Source organism: Rattus norvegicus, chromosome 3, assembly GCF_036323735.1.
Source record: "Rattus norvegicus strain BN/NHsdMcwi chromosome 3, GRCr8, whole genome shotgun sequence".
Lineage (NCBI taxonomy): Eukaryota > Metazoa > Chordata > Mammalia > Rodentia > Muridae > Rattus > Rattus norvegicus.
The window spans coordinates 176,161,521-176,182,466 of NC_086021.1; the positions used below are offsets into that span (position 1 = coordinate 176,161,521).

Genomic DNA, 20,946 nt, shown 5'->3' on the forward strand with positions numbered 1-20,946 from the left:
CAAGGTCACACTTCCTAATCCTCTCAAACAGTACCATTCTCTGGTGACCAACATTCAAATCTATGAGCCCATGAAGGCCATTCCTATTCAAAACACCACAGGGTACATGGATGTGAAGGACATTGGGAGTTATCCTGAATGGCTTTCCATCATATATTTTGAGGCAGAGTCTCACACCAAACCTAGACCTGCTGATACTGGCTAATCTAGTCAACCAGCTTAGACCCAGGCACCCTTGTTTCTATCTCCCAAGTGTTGAGATTCCAGGCAGCCCCGATGTCTGATCAATTTCTTCATGAATTCCATATTCCTCACTCTTGAGGGATGTACTAAAAGACAAGTACTTTATCTACTGAACCATTCTCCAGCCCGAGTTCCTTTTCTGTTTAGGTATGGTCTCAAATAGCCCAGGCTAGCTTTGAATTCTACAAAGGATAGCCTTGAACTTTGTATCCTCTTGCCTTACCCTTGTGCCCCACCACCCCATGTTTGGATTAGAGGTATAAACTGACACAAGTCGGTACAGGGAATTGAACCTAGAGCTTCATGCTATACAAGCAGTCTACAAGCTAAGGGCAGTGAGGCCTCTGGTGTGTGTTTCTCCTTGAGCCAGGAGATTGCCGTTTTGGCTAAACTGGCTGGACAGCAAGCCTTGTGGATCCTCTTGTCTCTGAGTTTGGATTAGAGTACTGGCTCCTTGATTCAGATTTTTTAAAAGATATTTCTGGCTGAGCAGTGGTGTTGCATGTCTTTAAACCCAGGGCTAAGGAGGAAAAGGCAGGTGATTCTCTGAGTTCAAAGTAGGTCTGATATATAGATGGAGTTCCAGGACAGTCAGGGTCAGAAAAACTGTCTGGAAATGCCAAATTAATAATAAACAAACAAATAAATAAAGTTGTGATTGATAAGTTACTAGGGAGGCAGAGGCAAGTGAATCTCTGAGTTCAGAGCCAGCCTCTCGTCTACAATGAAAGTTCCAGGATAGCCAGGGCTACACAGAGAAACTTGCCCCTCTTCAAAAAAGCATGTATTGAAAACAGTCTCTCACACTCTCTCACACAAACCTCAAAGTGTTTATTGTAGTGAGAAAAAAAAATCCAAGAACGTAAGAAAATAAAACTTACAATTCTACCACCTTTAAAATATTATCTATTTATTATTTAAAATTACCAAACCTGGGCCTTATGCAAGAGCAGCCAGCGCTCTTGTCTCAGTGGTTACACTGAACCAGCCCTCCAGAAATCCAGCCTCCTGTTAATTATTATCATTGTGCGTATAAAGACGGGTGTGTTCACTTGAAAAGGGTGTGTAGATCAGAGAACAATTCTGGATTCCGTGCTCTTCTTTCACCTCGTAGGTACCAGGATCAAACTCCTCAGGATAGTGTGGCAAACGCCTTTGCTAGGCTAAGCCGTCTTGGCAGCCCTTGCTACCATTGTTGTTTATTTCCCAAATGTACCATACTTCTAATTTTTCCCTCACCTTGTACACACTCTCAGACTTCCATTTCTTTCTGAAAATTGAAATCGTAGTTTTCTAATTTAAACAACGCCCCACCCACTTGGCTTTATTTTTCGAAACCACGCTGGCGAAGCCTCAAACTTCCCGAGAGCGGAAGTGACGTAGCAACGCGCGCGACGCTGAGCCGGTCGCGGAAAAGGCAGGTTGTGTCGGCGCGCCGCACTCACTTCCGGAAGTGGCTGCATCTTCAACATGCTGGCGGAGCTCGGTTTCATCGGGACCATCGGCGAAAATGACGAGGTGCCGGTTGAACCCGAGTCGGATTCCGGAGACGAGGAGGAGGAGGTGGGAACCGGCGGGGGAAGGAACCATGGGCGGGAGCGGCCGGGAATGAGCTGCGAGCTAAGCTGTGCGAACTCCGCAGGCGGAGTCAGTCTTGGTTCCTGCCTGGTTGGGGACACATGCTCCCGTGTATCCACCAAGCCTCCCAGGCTGTTCTAGTGGTGCTAGGGGATGTAGCCTTGAGAAAGTAGCTCTAGGGTGAGTGGCGAGTAAAACAAAAACAAAAACATCCAAAAAGCCAAAAAACCCTGCGTATCTCACATTGTCATCTGCCTGCCTCACACGGCCCTTCTTCGGGTCACCCAGAGCCTCTGCAGTCCGATTCCGAAAAAACTAAAGTCTAAGGCTCCAGTCTTTGCATTTCAGGATGTTGCTGTAAGGTTGTTTGGTGCTCTGCTGGCCAACTTGGGCATCTGTTCAAGGCTTCTGCCCTCTCTGTCCATCCACACACCGTTCTTTGCTTCTTCCACTGGCAAGTCACACCCGCAAACCTGCCTCCCTCACATACTTCGTTTCCTGTCCTCTTCGAGTAGTCTCCACGCCAAGCAGCAGAGTGGTCTTCTCATGATGCCGTTTCAATCCTGCAGTTGCTTTTCTATGTCTTTCAGAGTGGGACAGGCTCTGTTATCTCCTTTCTGGATTTGACTCTCAACAGCCCTCCTTGTCATGACAACACTGACACCCTGTTCCGTTCATGTCAGAAACTTTTATATTTGTTTTTTGTTTTTGTTTTTTTCCTGCTCAGAGCCTTTCACATCCCCACCCACCCCACCCCCTAAACATGCTTTCTCTCTGTAGCCCTGGCTGTCTTGAACCTACCTCTGTAGACATCGAACTCAGAGAGATTGCCTACTTCTGCCTCCTGAGTGCTATCACTGTACAGGACAGCATTTTTCTGATGTCTGTCACTGGAATGAGGCATTTTAAATAGGACTCAGGCTTGGGAGCAAGAACTTAAGGGTCTGGGTTGGAATATCACTTTTTCCCTCCTGACGCACCAGGCGGAGATCGTGAGATACTTAGCTCATGCCTTACCCCCTCTGTAAGGCAGAAATGAAGTGATACCTCACTTGGTAAGAGGCTTGTTGGTATCAAATTCTGTATCGGTTCTGTGTTTTGGAACGGGGCCTTGTAACCCCCTGGCTGGCCTCATTAAATTTGCTATGTAATTAAGACCAGACTTGAATTTCTGACCATCCTGTTCCTGTTTGCACTTTACGTACATTCATGTGTGCATGTGCACACGCTCACGTGTGGGTGCTTGTTCCCACGCATGTGTGTGGGGCCAGAGGACGACTTTGTGGGCTGTTACTCCACTTTCCACCTTGCTTAAAGACAGGATCTTTCATTGGTGTGAATGGAGTTCACTGGTTAGGCTAGACTGGCCATTATTAGACTCCCCAACCCCCATCTCCCACCCCCGTGTGTGTCTGTGCTTGGAGATGTATATGCCTCTGCAAGTGTGGTACATGCGTGTAGGTACATACACACGTGCTCGAAAGCCAGAGATTAATGACTATCCAGTGTGTCATTCCTCAGGAGCTGTCCACCTTGTTTTCTCTTACCGGAGCATGGGACTTACCAGTTAGGGTCGGCTGGTCAGTCAGCTTCTGGGGATATGTCGGTTTCAGCCTTCTCAGAAGTTTTAGAGATGTGGAGACATGGTTCTTCTGTGTAGCCCTGGCTGTCTTGGAACTTACTGTATAGACCAGGCTGGCCTGCTCAAATTCTGAGATCTGCCTGCTACCTCTGCCTCCCAAGTGCCAGGATTAAAGGTTTGCACCACCACAACTAGCTTAAGATTCATTCATTCATTCATTCATTCATTCATTCATTCATTTATATTGAGACAGGGTTTCTCCATGTAGCCCTGGCTGTCCTGGTACTCTGCCTCCCAAGTTCTATTAAAGGCACGTACCTCAGCCACCTGGTAGATTTATTTGTTTTTATGTTTTGTGCATAGATATGTTTTTGTCTGCATGTTATGTATGTATACCACAGGTTCACAACAGCAGAACCTAACTAATGGGCTGGTGACTAAGTACAGTGATAGAGCATTGGCCTGCCATGCCTGAGGGCACAGGTTCAATTCTCATTACTGCCAGAACAACAAAAAGACATGTCATCGGGGGCTGGAGAGATGGTTCAGTGGTTAAGAGCACCGACTGCTCTTCCAGAGGTCCTGAGTTCAAATCCCAGCAACCACATGGTGGCTTACAACCATCTGTAATGGAATCCGATGCCCTCTTCTGGTGTGTCAGAAGACAGCTACAGTGTACTCATATACAAAATAAATAAATAAATCTTTAAAAAAAAAAAAAAAGACATGTCATCATGTATACATATGAGGCCCAGCATGGCCCCACACTTTTAATCCTTGTTTGAGGAGGCCAGAAGAGGGCATTGAATTCTTTGCAACTGGAGTTACAGAAAGTTGTTAGCTCCTAAGTTGGCACTGGGTACCAAACGGCCCCTGTGGAAGAGCAGTCAGTGCTCTTCTCTCCAGCCTAGATGATGACTCACCTTTACGCCTTGTGTGCATTAGGGACTCAGTAGCTATGTCTTTTTCTCTCAGCTTTACCGAAGTACATTATCGTTAATTGTGATTTTGTAAATATAATGTGGTGATTCGGTATGCGTACATTGTTATTATCATTATCACTGAGATAGGGTTGGATAGCCCTGGCTGTCCTGGAGCTCATTATGGAGTTCAGGCTGCCTTCAAACTCACTGAGATCCACCTGCCTTGGTCTCCAAGTGCTGGGATTAAAAGTGTGTGGCCATGCCAGGCCTCATATGTATACATGATGACATGTCTCTTTGTTGTTCTGGCAGTACTGGGAATTGAACCTGTGCCCTCAGGCATGCCAGGCCAATGCTCTATCACTGTACTTAGCCACCAGCCCATTAATTAGGTTTTGCTGTTGTGATAAAACACCGAGATCCAAAGCAATTTGGGGAGGAAAGGATTTATTTCAGCTTAGAGTTCTATATCACAGTCAGTCATCAAAGGAAGTCAGTGCAGAAACTCCAGGTGAATCAGGAACTGTAAGCAGAAGCCAGGGAGGAATGCTTACTGCCTTGCTCAGCCTGTTCCTTATACGGTTCAGGACCACCTGCCCAGGAGTGGTACCTCCTATGGTGGACTGGGCCCAACCGGATCGGTCATTAATTAAGAAAATGCTGGACAGATGTTTGGGTATGAAACTTGTTAGGTATTTAATAAAATTTTCTGTGCAGTTACTCACTTTTGGCCTTATAGACTATTGAGTCCCCACTGATAGGTGTGTTAAAAATCTCCCAGGACCGTTGTAGGCTGGTCACTTCCTTATTGTCTGTCCATATTTGCCTTCTATGTTTCTTTTGTATTCTGTGTGTTGATTTGAACCCCAGGTCTCACACGCACCATGCAGGCTCTTCCAACTGGTCTACCCATCTTCCCAGCTGTGGGTTTCTCCTGTCAGGCCCCCTCCCTTTCCACTTTCTGTTCTGCCTTCCCTCCCTCATCTCAGCTGGGCACTCTCACTCCCACTTCTCCTCTCTGCAGGGACCCATTGTGCTGGGCCTCAAGCAGAAAGCCCTGCAGAAGAACCGCAGTGCTGACTTCAACCCTGACTTTGTTTTCACTGAGAAGCAGGGCACGTATGATGGTAGCTGGGCCCTGGCTGACGTCATGAGCCAGCTCAAGAAGAAGGTAAGACTGACAGGGATGGGATTCAGGTGGTGGGCGATGGATGGGCTGTTAAGGTTGGACAGTCAGTAGGTGTTAGGACAAACACTTACCTCATGGCCTTTCACGTTCATCCTGCACTCAGGAGCGTTTGGAACGTGAGGACTCTGGAAATCCGTTGTGTAGGTTTGATGGAGTAGGGAGAGGAGGTTCTGAGTACCCCATAATCCTCGTGACAGCCTCAGTAGAAAGCACTGTAAAGTGAGCTGATTGTGGACTATGGTCAGAACTATATTAGTTTGTCTGCGGGTGACATTTATAACTATCAGAGAATCTTAGTTCAGTTGGTGAGATGGTAAGGGCATATGTTACCCGATGACCTGAATTTAGTCCCCAGGACCACATGGTAGGAGAGAACTGAGTCCTGCTGTTTGCCCTCTGACCCCCACATGCTCTGTATGGCTCTTATCCCCTACATCTGCTTCAGTAAATGAGTAAATGAGTTTTTCTTCTTTATTAAATGCTCACATCTGGGCCCGGTGGCACATGCCTATAATCCTAGCAGAACAGAAGGTGAAGTTTGTGTGAAAGTGTACTGCATGCACAGTGTGTACGCAGTCTAGAAGAGGGTGTCAGATCCCAAAGAACTGGAGTTTTAGGGGGTCGTGAGCGGTCTGTGGATCTGGAAGCTGTAGTGGAGCCTGGCTCCTCCAGAAAAACAGCCAGCGTTCGTAACTGACGAGCCATCTTTCCAGCACCAAGATGTGCGTGTGTGCGTGTGTGTGTATCTGCTAGGCATGTACAGGTGTGTGTGTGTGTGTGTGTGTGTGTGTGTGTGTGTGTATCTGCTAGGCATGTACAGGGGTGTGTGTGTGTCTGTCTGTCTGCCTGTCTGCCTGCCTGCCTGCCTGCCTGCCAGGCATGTACAGGTGCCTACTGAGGCCAGAATGGAGAACTGATCTTTTGGAGCTGGAGTTAAAGGTGTCTGTGGACCACCCAGTGCAGTACCTGGAAATGGAACTCCGGCTCTGATTTGAGCAGCAGATGATCTTAACTGCTGTGCCATCTCTCCAGCTTCTAAAATAGTCTTAAAAAAAATTGTGTTCTTAGTAATCTAGTATTTATTCTTATTTTTAAACAAACCATTTAATAACTTTTTTTAAACATTTAATGTTCATATGCCCATGGTAATATGTTTGGATCAAATCCTACTTTGGTCGTTAACTTTGGTTAACAAAGTTTGCAGATTGATTAAGATTTCCAAAGCGAGGGGTTGGGGATTTAGCTCAGTGGTAGAGCGCTTGCCTAGGAAGCGCAAGGCCCTAGGTTCGGACCCCAGCCCCGAAAAAAAAGAACCAAAAAAAAAAAAAAAAAAAAAAAGATTTCCAAAGCGAGCCTTTGGCAGCACCGTCTAATAGCCTTTGAGACAACCTTAGATAGGATTGACAGGCCAGGTCGGCTTGGAACTCACTGTACTCAAGGCTGGCTTTGGCTTTGTGGCTTCTTGCCTCCACCCTTCCAAACACTAGATTACAGGCATGAGCCGCCATGCCTAGCTCAGACAAGCCTTTTCTGTACTAACATTTTGGGTCCTGACCCTGTGACATGCCTGTTTGGCGTCCTTCCTGCATTATGCGTTCCTTTGACCTGTCTTGATTTTCTCTTCAGAGGGCAGCCACTACCCTGGATGAGAAGATTGAGAAAGTACGGAAGAAAAGGAAAGCAGAGGTGAGGCTGTGGCCATTGTAAACACGCTCTGGCCTGTGGCTTTGGGCTTCACTGCCTGAGAGTGGGGCGGGAACAGGTGATGCAGTCTGCGTGGTCCTGACTCCTTACTGTCTGGCTGCGAAGCTCACCATGGCTTCTCTAAGGTTCTGAGTTTCCTGGTATTTGTAGTCACGCCTATTTTATTTGATTTTTTTCTTCAGGATAAGGAAGCCAAGTCTGGGAAGGCAGAGGAGAAAGAAGGCCAGGAGGGCTCTGACCTGAAGGGGCAGGAGAATCTAGGAGAGAATGAGGCAGGCTCCAAGGACGAAGAGTCTGAGACTGACTACTCCTCTGAGGATGAGGAGATCCTCACCAAAGCAGGTAGACCGATGCGCCTGCTCTGCAGGAGGCTATGCGGTCTTCTGTGCTGGTGCCGCTGGGCCCACAGTGCTGGGATGTGTTGTATTAGGTTGTCTCTTCATCGGCCATCATGTCAGGGGTTTATTCTTTGTGGGCAGCCACTTCTCCCTCATCCTCAGCTCCACAGAGCGTTGGCTCTTCTACAGCTTACCTGCTTGGGGTGACTCAGCCACATTGCGTTTGCCTATGCAGTTGGGGATCCAATGAACATTTGTCAGAATTCACTAAAATGCCACAGTGTTGTGTTAAGAGCCTACTGTCTACACTGTACTCCTCGGGCTAGTGTCCTGTCTGCATTTGTTATTATCTGTGACAGGAGGCTGGGACAGCAGCCTCCCTGGACAGTGATGGGCCTAGCAGTCCCTGGACAGTACTGAGGACATGTGGTCCAGAGGCAGCACTGGGTAGGAAAGACTATGCTCACTGCTGTGTTTTCCCACAGACACACTCAAAGTGAAGGAGAAGAAGAAGAAGAAGAAGGGCCAGGTGAGCCTGAGTCTGAGGTTGCGGGGCAGCTTGACGTGCAGGCTTGGCTGCTCTGCTGAGTTCTTTTCTTGCGGTCTGGTCTGTTGCAGGAATCAGGAGGATTCTTTGAAGATGCATCTGAATATGACAAAAGCCTGACCTTCCAGGACATGAACCTCTCCCGGCCCCTCCTGAAGGTAGGGCAGCAAGGGTTTGGCAACAAGGGTTGATTCTTTTTTGATTGATTCACTTTCGTGTGCGCGCGTGTGCTCATGTGCAGTGTGAATGTGTGTGTGCTGGTGCCTGTGGACGTCAGGAGAGGGCATGGATCCCCTGCAGCTGGAGTTCCAAGTGATTGTGAGCTGCCACGGGTGCTGGGAACCAAAGTCAGGTCTCCCGCAAGAGCAGCAAGTGCTCTGAGTTGCTGAGCCATCACTCCATAGAGTCTCATGTAGTCTAGGCGCCCTGTGAACATGCTGTGTAGCTGAGGTCGGCCTTGAACTCCTGGTCCTCCTGCCTTGTCTCCCAAGGGCTAGGATCTAGATGCACATCACCGTAACCAGCTGATGACTGACAAGGGTCGATTCTTACAGTAGGCTCCATCCAGGCTCCTTGCATTCCCCATTGACCTCCTCAGTGTTGTGGGCTCAGCTTCCAGAGTTTGAGCAGTAAGTCCCACTTTCATTTGGGATGAAACCAAAGTCCTTGCACTGACTTCCAGACTGCTCTCCCTTCCAGTCCCTTTGGAGGACATTGTAGCACTTTTCTCCTTTGCACCTGCTGTTTCTCTGCTTGAAGGAGTTTTTCTGGAAGTCTCCTGCGGTGCTCTCCCACCCCACACTGTCCAGTGAGTCATCCCTGACACCCCTGGTATGACTCAATGTCTTCCCTGGTTGTCTGCAGCTCCGTCATGGCTGCGTTTATCTTTATAGAATGGGTGTCTGTCTTGTTTTTCTGCCGTTCCCAGAGTGAGGCTTTCCTTTTTGTTTCCTGCTGTCCAGTGTGCAGTTGGTGCCTTAGGCTCCGGAGCAGAGGCACTCAGAGGAAGCTGTGTGCCTGGGAGGCTTGTTACCTGCCCTGTCTGACTGTGACTTTTCCCTTCAGGCCATTACAGCCATGGGCTTCAAGCAGCCCACTCCAATTCAGAAGGCATGCATTCCTGTGGGTCTGCTGGGGAAAGACATCTGCGCCTGCGCAGCTACTGGGACAGGTGAGGGGGGGTGGGGAGGAGGTGGAGGCAGCGGCAGTGGAGTGCACAGCGCTCTAGGCTGCTGTGACTGCTCAACACACCTAGCTCCTTAAAGATTGATTAGTGAGCTGGGTGGTGGTGGTGCACGCCTTTAATCCTAGCATTCGGGAGGCAGAGGCACATGGATCCGAGTTTGGAACCAGGTTTGTCTACATAGAGTTCCAGGAAAACCAAAACTACACAGAGAAATCCTATCTCAAAAAACCTAAAATAAAGATTATGACTACTTTACCCGCTCGTATGTATAAGTACCATATGTGTGCAGGTGTGGTATAGGGCCTTGTGTAACTGTACCTAGGGTTGACCGTAAAGTACCATGTATGTGCAGGGAACCCACCCAGATCTTCTACAGGAGCAGCAAGTTCTCTCAACCACCGAGCTATCTTTTCAATAGAAAGTGTATTCCTCTAATCTCAGAAGTGAGACAGGAAGATTGGAAATTTCTGCTCAGTCTGGGGGATTAGAGAGTATCTTAAAAAGAAAAGTCTGTAGAAATCTGTACTGAATTGGCAATATGAGGTCTTTGCTGCTAAAGATTTTATTTATTAGTTATGTGTTTATGTGTATGTCTTATGTGGGTATATGTACATGTGAGTGTGGGTATGCCCAGAGTCCAGAAGTGGTGGCAGGTCCCCTGAGCTGGAGTCGCAGGCAGCCTGGTGGGGGTGCCGAGAGCTGTGTTCATTTTTCTAGAAGAGTAGCACTCTGACCGTTGAGCCATCTCCCAGGTGGTGATTTTTTTTTTTTTTTTTTATAAATATTTTTAACTCTCTTGCTGTCTTCAGACATAGCAGAAGAGGGCATCTGATCTGGTTACAAATTGTGAGCCACCATGTGGGTGCTGGGAATTGAACTCAGGACCTCTGGAAGAACAGTCAGTGCTCTTAACCGCTGAGCCATCTCTCCAGCCCCTCTCAGTTGGTGATAGTAACAGTATTTAAAGCTGTTGGGATGCCAGTTTGGCTTCCTAGCAGCATGCTCTAGAACACTGAACTTGGGGACTGGAGAGATGGCTCAGAAGTGAAGAGCACTGGCCACTTTCTCAGAGGACCAAAGTTTTGTTCCCAGTACCCACTTGGCAGCTTAGCAGGTATCTGTAACTGCAGCTCCAGGGGATCAGATACCCGATCTCTGCTGGCCTCCACGGGCACCAGACATCTGTCCGTCCAGGGTAAATCCTCACAGACATGTAAAATATAAAATAAATAAGTGTCAGGGCTAGAGAGACAGTTTAGGGGTTAAGAGCACTGGCTGCTCTAATGGGACCCAGGGTCACTTCCCAATCCCCAGTGGCAGTTCACAGCTGTCTCTAACTCCAATTCCAGAGGATCCATTGCCCCTGTATGGTTTCAGGACGCATGTGTGGCATCCATGCACAGACATGCACATAAGTGTACAGAAAGGATGAATCTTTTCGATAATGAATGACGGAGACTCTAAGCTGTTGAGCTTTGTGTCTGGCATCCACTGGTGCTTGGATGGGGATGGGGATGGGATGATAGTGGGTCCTGGGGAGAATGGCTTGCCTGGTAACGACCTGCTCCAGCCTGGTCATCACGCTTTTCTTTACAAATGTTTACGTGGACATGGTGCGGCAGTAGGCACACACAGCATGCGTAAGTTGTGTGCTCCCATAAGCAGAGATGTGGGTTCCTGTACTCAGCTGGGGCCAAAGCATGGAGGGTGCCGAAGCTGCTCTCTGCTCTCCTGTCCTCCTCTAGGCAAAACGGCAGCCTTTGCACTGCCAGTCTTAGAGCGTCTGATCTACAAGCCCCGTCAGGCTGCGGTCACTCGAGTGCTGGTGCTGGTCCCCACCAGAGAGCTGGGCATCCAAGTGCACTCTGTCACCAAGCAGCTGGCCCAGTTCTGCAGCATCACTACCTGCCTGGCTGTGGGTAAGTGAGGGCCACGGCCTCTGGGAGATACAGTGTGATGGATAGAGGGCGGACCTTTGTGTTAATTGGGTCCACCTAAAAATTAGTGGACATGTTTTCATAGTGGGTACTGGAGCAGGGAAGGATGGTTCATTAAGACTTAACTCTTGGGGGTTGGGGATTTAGCTCAGTGGTAGAGCGCTTGCCTAGCAAGCACAAGGCCCTGGGTTCGGTCCCCAGCTCTGAAAAAAAAAAAGAAAAAGAAAAAGACTTAACTCTTTTTGTTTTGTTTTATATTTTTGAGGTAAGGTTTTAATATGTAGCCCAGGTTGGCTTAAATCTTTTAACTGTGTATAGCTCAGTTTGACCTCAAACACAGCAATCTTCCTGCCTTCCCTCCTGCTAATGAGTGAGACAGCTAGTACACTTGGCATGACTCGACCTCCTTGATTTGTAGTGCCGGAGAGTGAATCTAGGGGCTTTTGTGATACTGTATTATTTTATTTTATTTATTTATTTATTTATTTTGGTTCTTTTTTTTTGGAACTGGGGACCAAACCCAGGGTCTTGTGCTTCCTAGGTAAGCGCTCTACCACTGAGCTAAATCCCCAGCCCCGTGATACTGTATTATTGAACGCCATTTCTACTCACAAAACTTAACCTTGGGGTTGGAGAGTTAGTCCAGTGGTTCAGAACATGTGCTACTCTAAAAAAAGGACCTGGGTTTCAGTTCCAAGCACCCACATGTAGCTCACAACTATCTGTAAAGAGATCTGATGCCCTCTTCTGGTGTATCTGAAGACAGCTACAGTGTACTTATATATAATAAATGAATAAATTTTATTTAAAAAAAAAATTAAAAAAAAAAAAAACAAAAAACCCCACAGTATTATTTTCCATAGAAACTTTTGTGATCCTAGCTCTTGGGAAGATGAGGTAGGGCTCATTGCCAACCTGGGCTACATATGTGGGGCTCTGTTTTACACCAAACAAGAAAGATGAGGCTTCAAAGGTCAGACTTGTAGGTACTGTATCCGTTTAGGGCGGAATTTCCACTTGGTGTGAGCGATCGTGTTTGGGGAGGACTCTCAGTGAAGTTAGTGTCATGGAGTCTCACTTTGACCCAGTGTGTGCAGTTGGGAATGATCGGGGATGGTCATGGTTCCAGGACAGGGACATCATCGGTTTGTGCAGCTGCTGCCTTCAGACCCAGAGCTCTAGCCGTTGAGTTCTGAAGTGCTGCTTTGATGTCTGCTCTCAGCGGATTGTAATGGATGCATCAAAACCCCAAAGAAGACTTAACCTTGACAAAGAGAATTCTGGGATGGGGATATGGCTCCCCATCCATGCTCATTGAGAAATCATATTGCCAAGGCCTTGGGCTCTCTTGCTTCTCTGTGTTCTACATTTGCCCTGAGCCCCAGGCAGGTGGCACCACTGCTGAATGACTGACCAGGTCATCCATGGGGTCTGCTCTGCAGGGGGCCTGGATGTGAAGTCTCAGGAAGCCGCTCTTCGGGCAGCACCAGACATCCTCATTGCCACTCCTGGCCGGCTCATCGACCACCTCCACAACTGCCCTTCCTTCCACCTGAGCAGCATTGAAGTGCTCATCTTGGACGAGGCTGACAGGTGTGCCTGAGGTGCAGGGCCTGGGATTGTGCACTGTTCCCTGTGTATTCTCTAAGGCTCTGGGTGACTCCTGTGTAGCACCATTACTGTTCACATTGTGTCTCTGTCCAGATTCTGGGTATGCGTGTGTGCTCTCTCCCTTCCCTTCCCTTCCCTTCCCTTCCCTTCCCTTCCCTTCCCTTCCCTTCCCTTCCCTTCCCTTCCCTTCCCTTCCCTTCCCTTCCCTTCCCCCACCTCTCCTTTCCCTCTTCTTCCTCCCCATCTCCCTCCGTCCTTATTCCCCTCCCCCTTCCTCCTTTCCTCCTTTATAAGGAGCTGCTTACGAGGTAGGAGAGGTCATTCGGGAATAGTGCTGGTGCCTGTAACCCCAGCACTTAGAAGGCTGGGGTACTGAGGTGTGAAGATGGCCAAGAGTGAGGCTAGCTCAGAGGACATAGCAAGTTCCAGACCAGCCTGTGCGCGGAGCGAGTCAGTGTCTCCAAAGAATCAGAACTCTACCATTTCTGAGATTTGAAAATTCGAGATCCTCAGAACAGATCTTTTTCATGTCTGTACCCATCTCCTGCTGAATACAATAGTAAGAGGAATGCAGGCAGTATAGCTTCTGCAGGCTACTTCCGGGACTGCCCCTCCACACTGCCCTCCCCTCCCCTCCACACTACTTCCTGCCCCTCCACATTTCCCTCCCCCGCCACACTGCCCTCCCCTCCCCCTCCACACTCTACTTCCTGCCCCTCCACATTTCCCTCCCCCTCCACACTGCCCTCCCCTCCCCTCCACACTGCTCTTCCCTCCACACTGCCCTCCCCTTGTTCATATGTCCCAGTTCGACCAATGACAGGTCCATTGAGGAAGTGGGTTACCCTCTTGGCGGAGCACAGGAGAACTGAGCACACCTCACACTTGTTCCTCTCTCAGCTCAGCTGATGACAGCCCAGTTGGTCCAGCTCAGCTCTTGTGTGTCACGTCTGTGGTGCGCCCCTCCTGAACACTGTTAATGCCCACATGGTGTGTTTCCACAGCACAGCACCATCTCCTTGATCTGCTTCAAGCTTCTGTAAACCCTTACCCAGCAGCCTCCTCCCTAGGATGGCTTAGCATTCCAGTCACCAGGACACAACTGGACAAGCACAGAGAGAGCGAGTCTGAGGGGTTATTCCAGGCAGACTAAAGAGACATGACCATCACCTGAAACACAGCATTTGGGGGTACAGTGGAGGAGATTGGTCTTGTCCAAACACTCATGTCTGTCGGGTGGTTTGACGTTGTGCTTATATAGGAGCAGGTTATTGTCTTCAGAATATGTGCTGCTGGGACATTTGGGGACAAGCTGCTGGGATCTCGGTGCCTTGTAGAATAGGACAGAGTCCTGGTGGCTCAGACATAACAGAATAAGGGTGAGACAACAGCAGTCCCAGAGTAAGCCTGAGTCTCAATACGGCCATGGCCTGTGCGGTACCCTCCCTCACCCTCGCTCTTGGCGGAAGAGCTTCCTCAGCATGTCCACTCCTTCCTCCAGGATGCTGGATGAGTATTTTGAGGAGCAGATGAAGGAGATTATCCGAATGTGTTCCCACCACCGCCAGACCATGCTCTTCTCGGCCACCATGACAGATGAGGTGGGTGTGCCTAGTTGCATGCAGAGGATCCCAGACGGGCAAGCCCTCCTTTTTCTCCACGTCACAGCCCTGACCTTGTACCTGGTAGGTGAAAGATCTGGCTTCGGTCTCCTTAAAGAATCCTGTGCGGATATTTGTGAACAGCAACACAGATGTAGCTCCCTTCCTACGGCAAGAGTTCATCCGGATCCGGCCTAACAGGGAAGGGGACCGGGAAGCCATTGTGGCAGGTGAAGACTCGGGGCTGGACTGGGCAGGGTGGGCATCTGCACTCAGGCTCTTGGTTTCTTTTGTTGTCTAGATGCCTCAATCCATTGTCCCCTAGCTCAGACAGTGGCACTGCTTGTCACCTAGCCCACGTCACCTCTTACAGGAGGCTGGCTAGCCTGCTGTCTCCTATACTTTAGAGCTGGCTTCGCCTTGGCATGTGAGCCCCACAGACAGGACATGGTCAGTGTGCTCAGTGCTGGCTCACTCTTCTCTCTGCAGCTCTACTGATGAGAACCTTTACTGACCACGTGATGCTGTTCACCCAGACCAAGAAGCAGGCCCATCGCATGCACATCCTCCTAGGGCTGCTGGGGCTGCAGGTGGGCGAGCTCCATGGTAACTTGTCACAGACGCAGCGGCTGGAAGCTCTCCGGTAATGCTTGGTGCTGCCCTCCTTCCTGGTAGGCCCAGGGGACCTTATGGGGAGCAAGCAGGACTGTGGGGTTGTGTTAGAGCAGAGGCAGGAGACACAAATAATCAGTGCCCCACTTTAAGCAGTTGGCTACGCCAGTGTCTGCCACCACACCTCTAGTCCCAGCAGTGGGAGACTGAGGTGGGAATCGGTGACCTCTTGGAAACCGTTAGTTCTAATCTGAATGCTGTAAGGGTGCGTGTAGTTAGATCTGGCCTGACCTTAGAGCACGAGGCTCTCATTGCTTTCCTGTGTGTGGCTTTCCCAGGGCAGTGCAAATGTCAGATTGTTAAGATTCACCTTTGGCCAGCAGCCATTCCATGAGCATCTGCTGTGTATGTGCTACACGGTTCCTGCATGGTTTGCCATTCAGTTCTCCAGAGCAGAGGAGAGCTAGGGGCAGGGCCTTCAGAACGCCCTCGCTGCCCTGCTCGGCACTGCCTGAGAGCTGTCTGTCAAGCAAGGAGGCTCCACCCTCTGGGGCTCTGCCCTCTGCTCTCTGCTGTAGTCTGGACAGTTGGTTCCCAAACTTGAGTGTGATGGGAACTGCCTGAAACAGTATATACCGCCTTGGCTACTTAGTGCTGGTTGTTTTTATTTATTTTGTGTGCTTGAGTGTGTGACATGGTGCTAGTGTGGAAGTCAGAAGACAGCTTGTAGGAACTAGTCCTCTCCAGCATGTGGGCCCAGGGATTGAGATCCTTCCATCGTGAGGCCCCAGGTCCTCAGGCGTGGTGGCAGATACCTTTACCATTAACATCTCTTTGGCTCTTTCTAGGCGCTTTAAGGATGAACAGATTGACATCCTGGTAGCCACAGATGTGGCAGCCCGTGGGCTTGACATTGAAGGAGTGAAAACAGTGAGTCCTGTATTGCTTCTGTTGGTGGGGTCCCGGTGCCTCCCTGCCTGCCTGCTGCACCTCAGTATCCTTGCTCTAATCTTCAGGTGATCAACTTCACCATGCCCAACACTGTCAAACACTATGTGCACCGGGTGGGGCGAACTGCACGTGCTGGCAGGGCTGGGCGCTCTGTCTCTCTGGTGGGAGAAGAGGAGCGGAAGATGCTGAAGGAGATCGTAAAGGCTGCCAAGGCTCCAGTGAAGGCTCGGATCCTTCCCCAGGGTGAGCAGCACGGGGTTGGGCTCAGGCAGCTTGAGCTCTGTCGCTCCTGAGTCCCCTGGACAGCAGCTGTGGAGCATGCAGAGTGATGACAGTAGGGTCCAGCTCGTCAGAACTTTAGGAGTTAACAGAGCCCCCCTTCCTACTGGGCGGCGAGGCTAGCACTTACTCTTGGCTCTCATCCCATTTGGTCTGTTCCTGTGGGTGCCCACCCTTTCTTCCTTCCTTCTCCTGTTTTTGAATGCAACACTAGAGATGGAACCTCGTGCCTGTGCATGCCAGGTAGCTACTCTCCTGCCAAGCTTTGTCCCAGACTTTGGTTTGTTTTGAGATGTGGTCTCAGTTGTCCAGGGTGGCCCTCAAACTGGTTCTGTGGCTCAAGATAGACTCCTTTTATTTGCTAGTTTCCTTTTTCTTTTTCTCCTCCTCTTCTTCCTCCTCCTCTTCTTCCTCTTCCTCTTCTTCCTCCTCCTCTTCTTCCTCTTCCTCTTCTTCCTCCTCCCCCTCCTCCTCTTCCTCTTCCTTTTCTTCTTCCTCCTCTTCCTCTTCCTGAGGCAGGGTCTTGCTATGCTCTGTAAACCGGATTGGCCTCAAAGGTGTGCCCACCATGCCTGGCCTTGGCTTACATGTGTTAACACTGCTGAGTTGAATCTACTTGTGGGGATTAGTGATAATAAAAATGAACTCTGTAATCAGAGAGCTCATCCTTCAGAGTCTCTTCTTTTTGTGGATGTCTTTCATTTCTTTTTGTTTTGAGGTTTTATTTCTTTTTATTTTATGTAGGTGGATGTTCTGATGTTCTGCATGGATGTCCGTGTAGTGTATGTGTGATGCTCCTAGAGGCCAGAAGAGGGCATCAGATCATCTAGAGCTGGGATTACGGATGAGACTGAGCAGCCTGTGGGTGCTGGGAACAACCCAGGTCCTGGAAGAACAGCCAGTGTTCTTCCAACCTGTTTTCCCCATTGTCATTTCTGGTTGTCACTCAGGGAGTGGGTCCTTCTGTGCCCTTCAGTGCTGTTGTCCTAGTAGCCAGGAATGGAGTAGGAAACAGCAGCTGGTATTTTGCTATGGGAGTCAGTGAGTTAACAGTGTGACCCAGTGACAGAAGGAGAGGAGCATGTTAGAAAAGCTGTCAAGTCTGGTTTTACCTCTCATCTGGCTGTAGGAACAGTGGGGATCACAGATGTGTGCTGTTGTGCCTGGCTTTGTGAGGGTTCTACGTGACATCTCCACGGCCCTTATGTTTACATTTATTTATTTATTTATTTATTTAGGTTCTTTTTTTCGGAGCTGGGGACCGAACCCAGGGCCTTGTGCTTCCTAGGCAAGCGCTCTACCACTGAGCTAAATCCCCAACCCCTTATGTTTACTTTTGAGAAGACTTCTGGCTCTCTTGTGCTCAGGCTGGGCTGAGCAGGTCTCAGCCTCCTGAGAAACCAAGGATTGGCAGGCATCATGGGGCCTCATTCTTAGTAGGTATCTGCATTATTTTCGCTAACTGCCTAGTAGTCCCCTTCATTTTTATTCTTCTTTTCCTTTCCTGTAAGATGTTATCCTCAAATTCCGGGACAAGATTGAGAAAATGGAGAAAGATGTGTATGCAGTGCTGCAGCTGGAGGCGGAGGAGAGAGAGGTGCAGCAGTCAGAAGCCCAGGTGAGGCTGTGTGGCCTCTCCCCACTCCTGCGCTCATGACAGCTGCAGTGCTCACCTGGCAAGGACGCTGCAGTGTGACCACGGGTATCCTTGTACCATCCCCACAGATCGACACAGCACAGCGACTCTTATCCAAAGGGAAACAGACAGCAGACCAGGAACCTGAGAGGAGCTGGTTTCAGACCAAAGAAGAGAGGAAAAAGGAGAAGAGTAAGTCCTGAAGCTCCTCACTGGCTGGGCACTATAAGGGCCCGACTTTGAATTTCCCCGTATAAGGAGCTCATGACATAACTTCCACGTTGAGGGATATTGAAAGTTTAGCCAATTTTTGCCACTAGGCAGATGGGGTAGGATGTCCCGAGAATCTTTGAACATGTGCTCCTTAGTTAAGTAAGCATGTGTGTTCTGTGGGGGATGCCAATCTCTGACTGTACTGGCAGTTTCAAAATGACCTCCCATATAGGCTGTGCCAGCAATGTCAGACATCCTACCTCTATTTGATGGAACAGGCAGGAGGGTGAGTGTATTAGACTCCAGGGTAGAAGAGGGCTGTGACTGTTGGTGGAAGCTGTTGAGTCCTAGGTAAAACCTGTCTTTGCCCTTTGTAGTGGGAGTGGAGAGAGTAGGAGCCTTCAGTGTACCGAGGCAGCTGGGGCTGATGAGCTGAGGGACAGACAGCCTCAGCTGTTTCTCTTCAGGGTCTTAGGTTATCCACCCTGTTATTTATTTATTTATTTAGATTTATTCATTTCATGTATGTGAGTACACTGCCACTGTCTTCAGACACACCAGAAGTAGACATTGGATTACATTACAGATGGTTGTGAGCCACCATGTGGTTGCTGGGAATTGAACTCAGGACCTCTGGAAGAGCAGTCAGTGCTCTTAACCACTGAGCCATCTCTCCAGCCCTAGGGTCTCTCATTGGTCTAGAACAAAGCAAATGGGCCTAGTCTGGCTGGCCAGTGAACCCTAGAGATCAGCCTTTCTCTGCCACCTCAGTATTGGGGTTATAAACAGATTACCACCACCACTACCCCATCTAATAGCTTCTGGGTGCTGGGTTCACCCTTAATCTCAAGATTCTGGTGGCAGAGGTGGGTGGATCTCTGAGTTCCAGGCAAGCCAGGAGTACATAGACTCTGTGTCGAGAAGCCAGTTTAAAATGAACAGGGCCGGGCTGGAGAGATGGCTCAGTGGTTAAGAGCACCGACTGCTCTTCCAGAGGTCCTGAGTTCAATTCCCAGCAACCACATGGTGGCTCACAACCATCTGTAATGGCATCTGATGCCCTCTTCTGGTGTGTGAAGACAGCAACAGTGTACTCGTATACATTAAATAAATAATAAATAAATCTTTAAAAAAAAAAATGAACAGGGCCAACTTGCCAGTGGCTGCACCACTGAGGAGTATGACTCCCCTTCTCCCAGCAACCATAATTGAGCAACCCTCCCCAAGCCATCATTCTTCCCTGAAGGGCACTTTACTCAGTGAGCTGTCACCCCCTAGTTACTTCTCATTTTAATTATTGACAGAGTCAAACAGCCCCTAAAATCCACTCTGTTTTCATTCCAGTTGCCAAGGCTCTGCAGGAGTTTGACTTGGCCTTAAGAGGAAAGAAGAAAAGGAAGAAGTTTATGAAGGACGTCAAGAAAAAGGGGGAGATGACGGTGAGTGGCCTCCCTGTGGCACAGGGTCCCATGGAGCACTGGTTGGTTCTGTGCTCATCCCTCACTCTGCTCCTAGGCGGAGGAGAGGTCCCAGTTTGAAATCCTCAAGGCACAGATGTTTGCAGAGCGGCTGGCCAAGAGGAACCGCAGAACCAAGCGAGCACGGGCAATGCCTGAGGAAGAGCCTGCAGCAGGCCCTGGTAAGCGATGAGGAGGTCCATTCTGATGCCTGCACCAGGGCAAGTGTTGGTGGCGTGCATGGCAGTGACCAAGCTTTGGAGGACTTGGGATGTATCCGTGTACTTGAATTCTGGAATTCTCTCCCTCAGTGTCAGGGGACTCAGTAGCCTCTGAGCCATTTTTCTCTGTGTGCAGCCAAGAAGCAGAAGCAGCACAAGAAGTCTGTGTTTGATGAAGAACTCACCAACACAAGCAAGAAGGCCCTGAAACAGTACCGGGCTGGGTAGGTTTAAGTGCTGTATTCAGCCTCTGTGCTGCTCACGGAAGCATCTGCATCCAGGCTCACTCCCAACTCTTCCCTAGAGCTTCATAATGCTGTGTGTGACTCAGGTCCTGATGAGCAGGAGCAGGGGAGGTCTAGTGTGCTCCCTACAGGAGCTCTCCTCATATAGACAGCTTGATCTGGCTGGTCGGAAAGGCCTGCCCGCTGATTCTGAGTTGTCGACTGACTTCCAGAAGGGCATGTCGTTCTGTACAAGCCCACAGGAGACTGAGCCCCAGCCGCTAAACTTTCCTCTCAGCACTCGTCCCTCCTCTGCTGGCCAGCGAAGCCAAGATAGGGTGGGTGCCGTCACTCATGCCCCACAGCCTGCCCAGCTCATACCTCATCTCTCTTACAGCCCTTCCTTTGAAGAGAGGAAACAGTTAGGTCTGCCCCGCCAGAGGAGAGGGAACTTCAAGTCTAAGTCCAGGTGATGCTGCGCTTTGGAGGGGCTGGAGAGGCAGGCTGCTGTGGGAGGCAGTACTGTCCTCCCTTCTGGTTCTAATGTTGATTTCCTTAATAGGTACAAGAGAAAGAAGTAGTATGAGTGGTGTGAAGAAGTTGGTGGGACAATTTTATATCCCTTCCCTGTGGGAAGTCATCTTGTCTTGGTCTGAATTTTTCCATTTATGAAACCCCAAACCCGAGGCTGGAGAGATGGCTCACTGGTTAAGAGCACTGACTGTTCTTCCAGAGGACCGGAGTTCAAATCCCAGCAACCACATGGTGGCTCACAACCATCTGTAATGGGATCTGATGCCCTCTTCTGATGTGTCTGAAGACAGCTACCATGTACATACGTACATAAATAAAATCTTTAAAAACAACAGACCCTCCTGTTGTCTGTGGATCTGTTGGAACAGCTCTTAGATACT

At 49.4% G+C, this 20,946-nt stretch overlaps 1 protein-coding gene across 1 annotated transcript; it reads left to right on the forward strand.

Moving 5' to 3' along the window:
* The first annotated feature begins 1,699 nt into the window (after positions 1-1,699).
* On the forward strand, positions 1,700-20,898 carry Ddx27 (DEAD-box helicase 27). Its single transcript, NM_001135801.1, has 21 exons — positions 1,700-1,806; positions 5,351-5,497; positions 7,142-7,201; positions 7,402-7,561; positions 8,043-8,086; positions 8,176-8,262; positions 9,170-9,275; positions 11,036-11,209; positions 12,670-12,820; positions 14,340-14,439; positions 14,528-14,669; positions 14,929-15,082; positions 15,900-15,981; positions 16,068-16,245; positions 17,793-17,899; positions 18,007-18,109; positions 19,475-19,569; positions 19,646-19,769; positions 19,945-20,032; positions 20,430-20,501; positions 20,595-20,898. Exons 1-21 carry the CDS (start codon positions 1,714-1,716, stop codon positions 20,611-20,613), a joined length of 2,286 nt encoding a protein of 761 aa, NP_001129273.1. The 5' UTR covers positions 1,700-1,713; the 3' UTR covers positions 20,614-20,898.
* Positions 20,899-20,946: the final 48 nt, after the last annotated feature.

Bases quoted from the DNA above. Each gene is read 5' to 3' on its own strand.
- Ddx27 (NM_001135801.1), top strand. From the start codon at position 1,714: ATGCTGGCGGAGCTCGGTTTCATCGGGACCATCGGCGAAAATGACGAG. The intron at 7,562-8,042 runs GTAGACCGATGC...GTTTTCCCACAG, and splicing joins GGAGATCCTCACCAAAGCAG to ACACACTCAAAGTGAAGGAG. The intron at 19,570-19,645 runs GTGAGTGGCCTC...CTCTGCTCCTAG, and splicing joins AGAAAAAGGGGGAGATGACG to GCGGAGGAGAGGTCCCAGTT.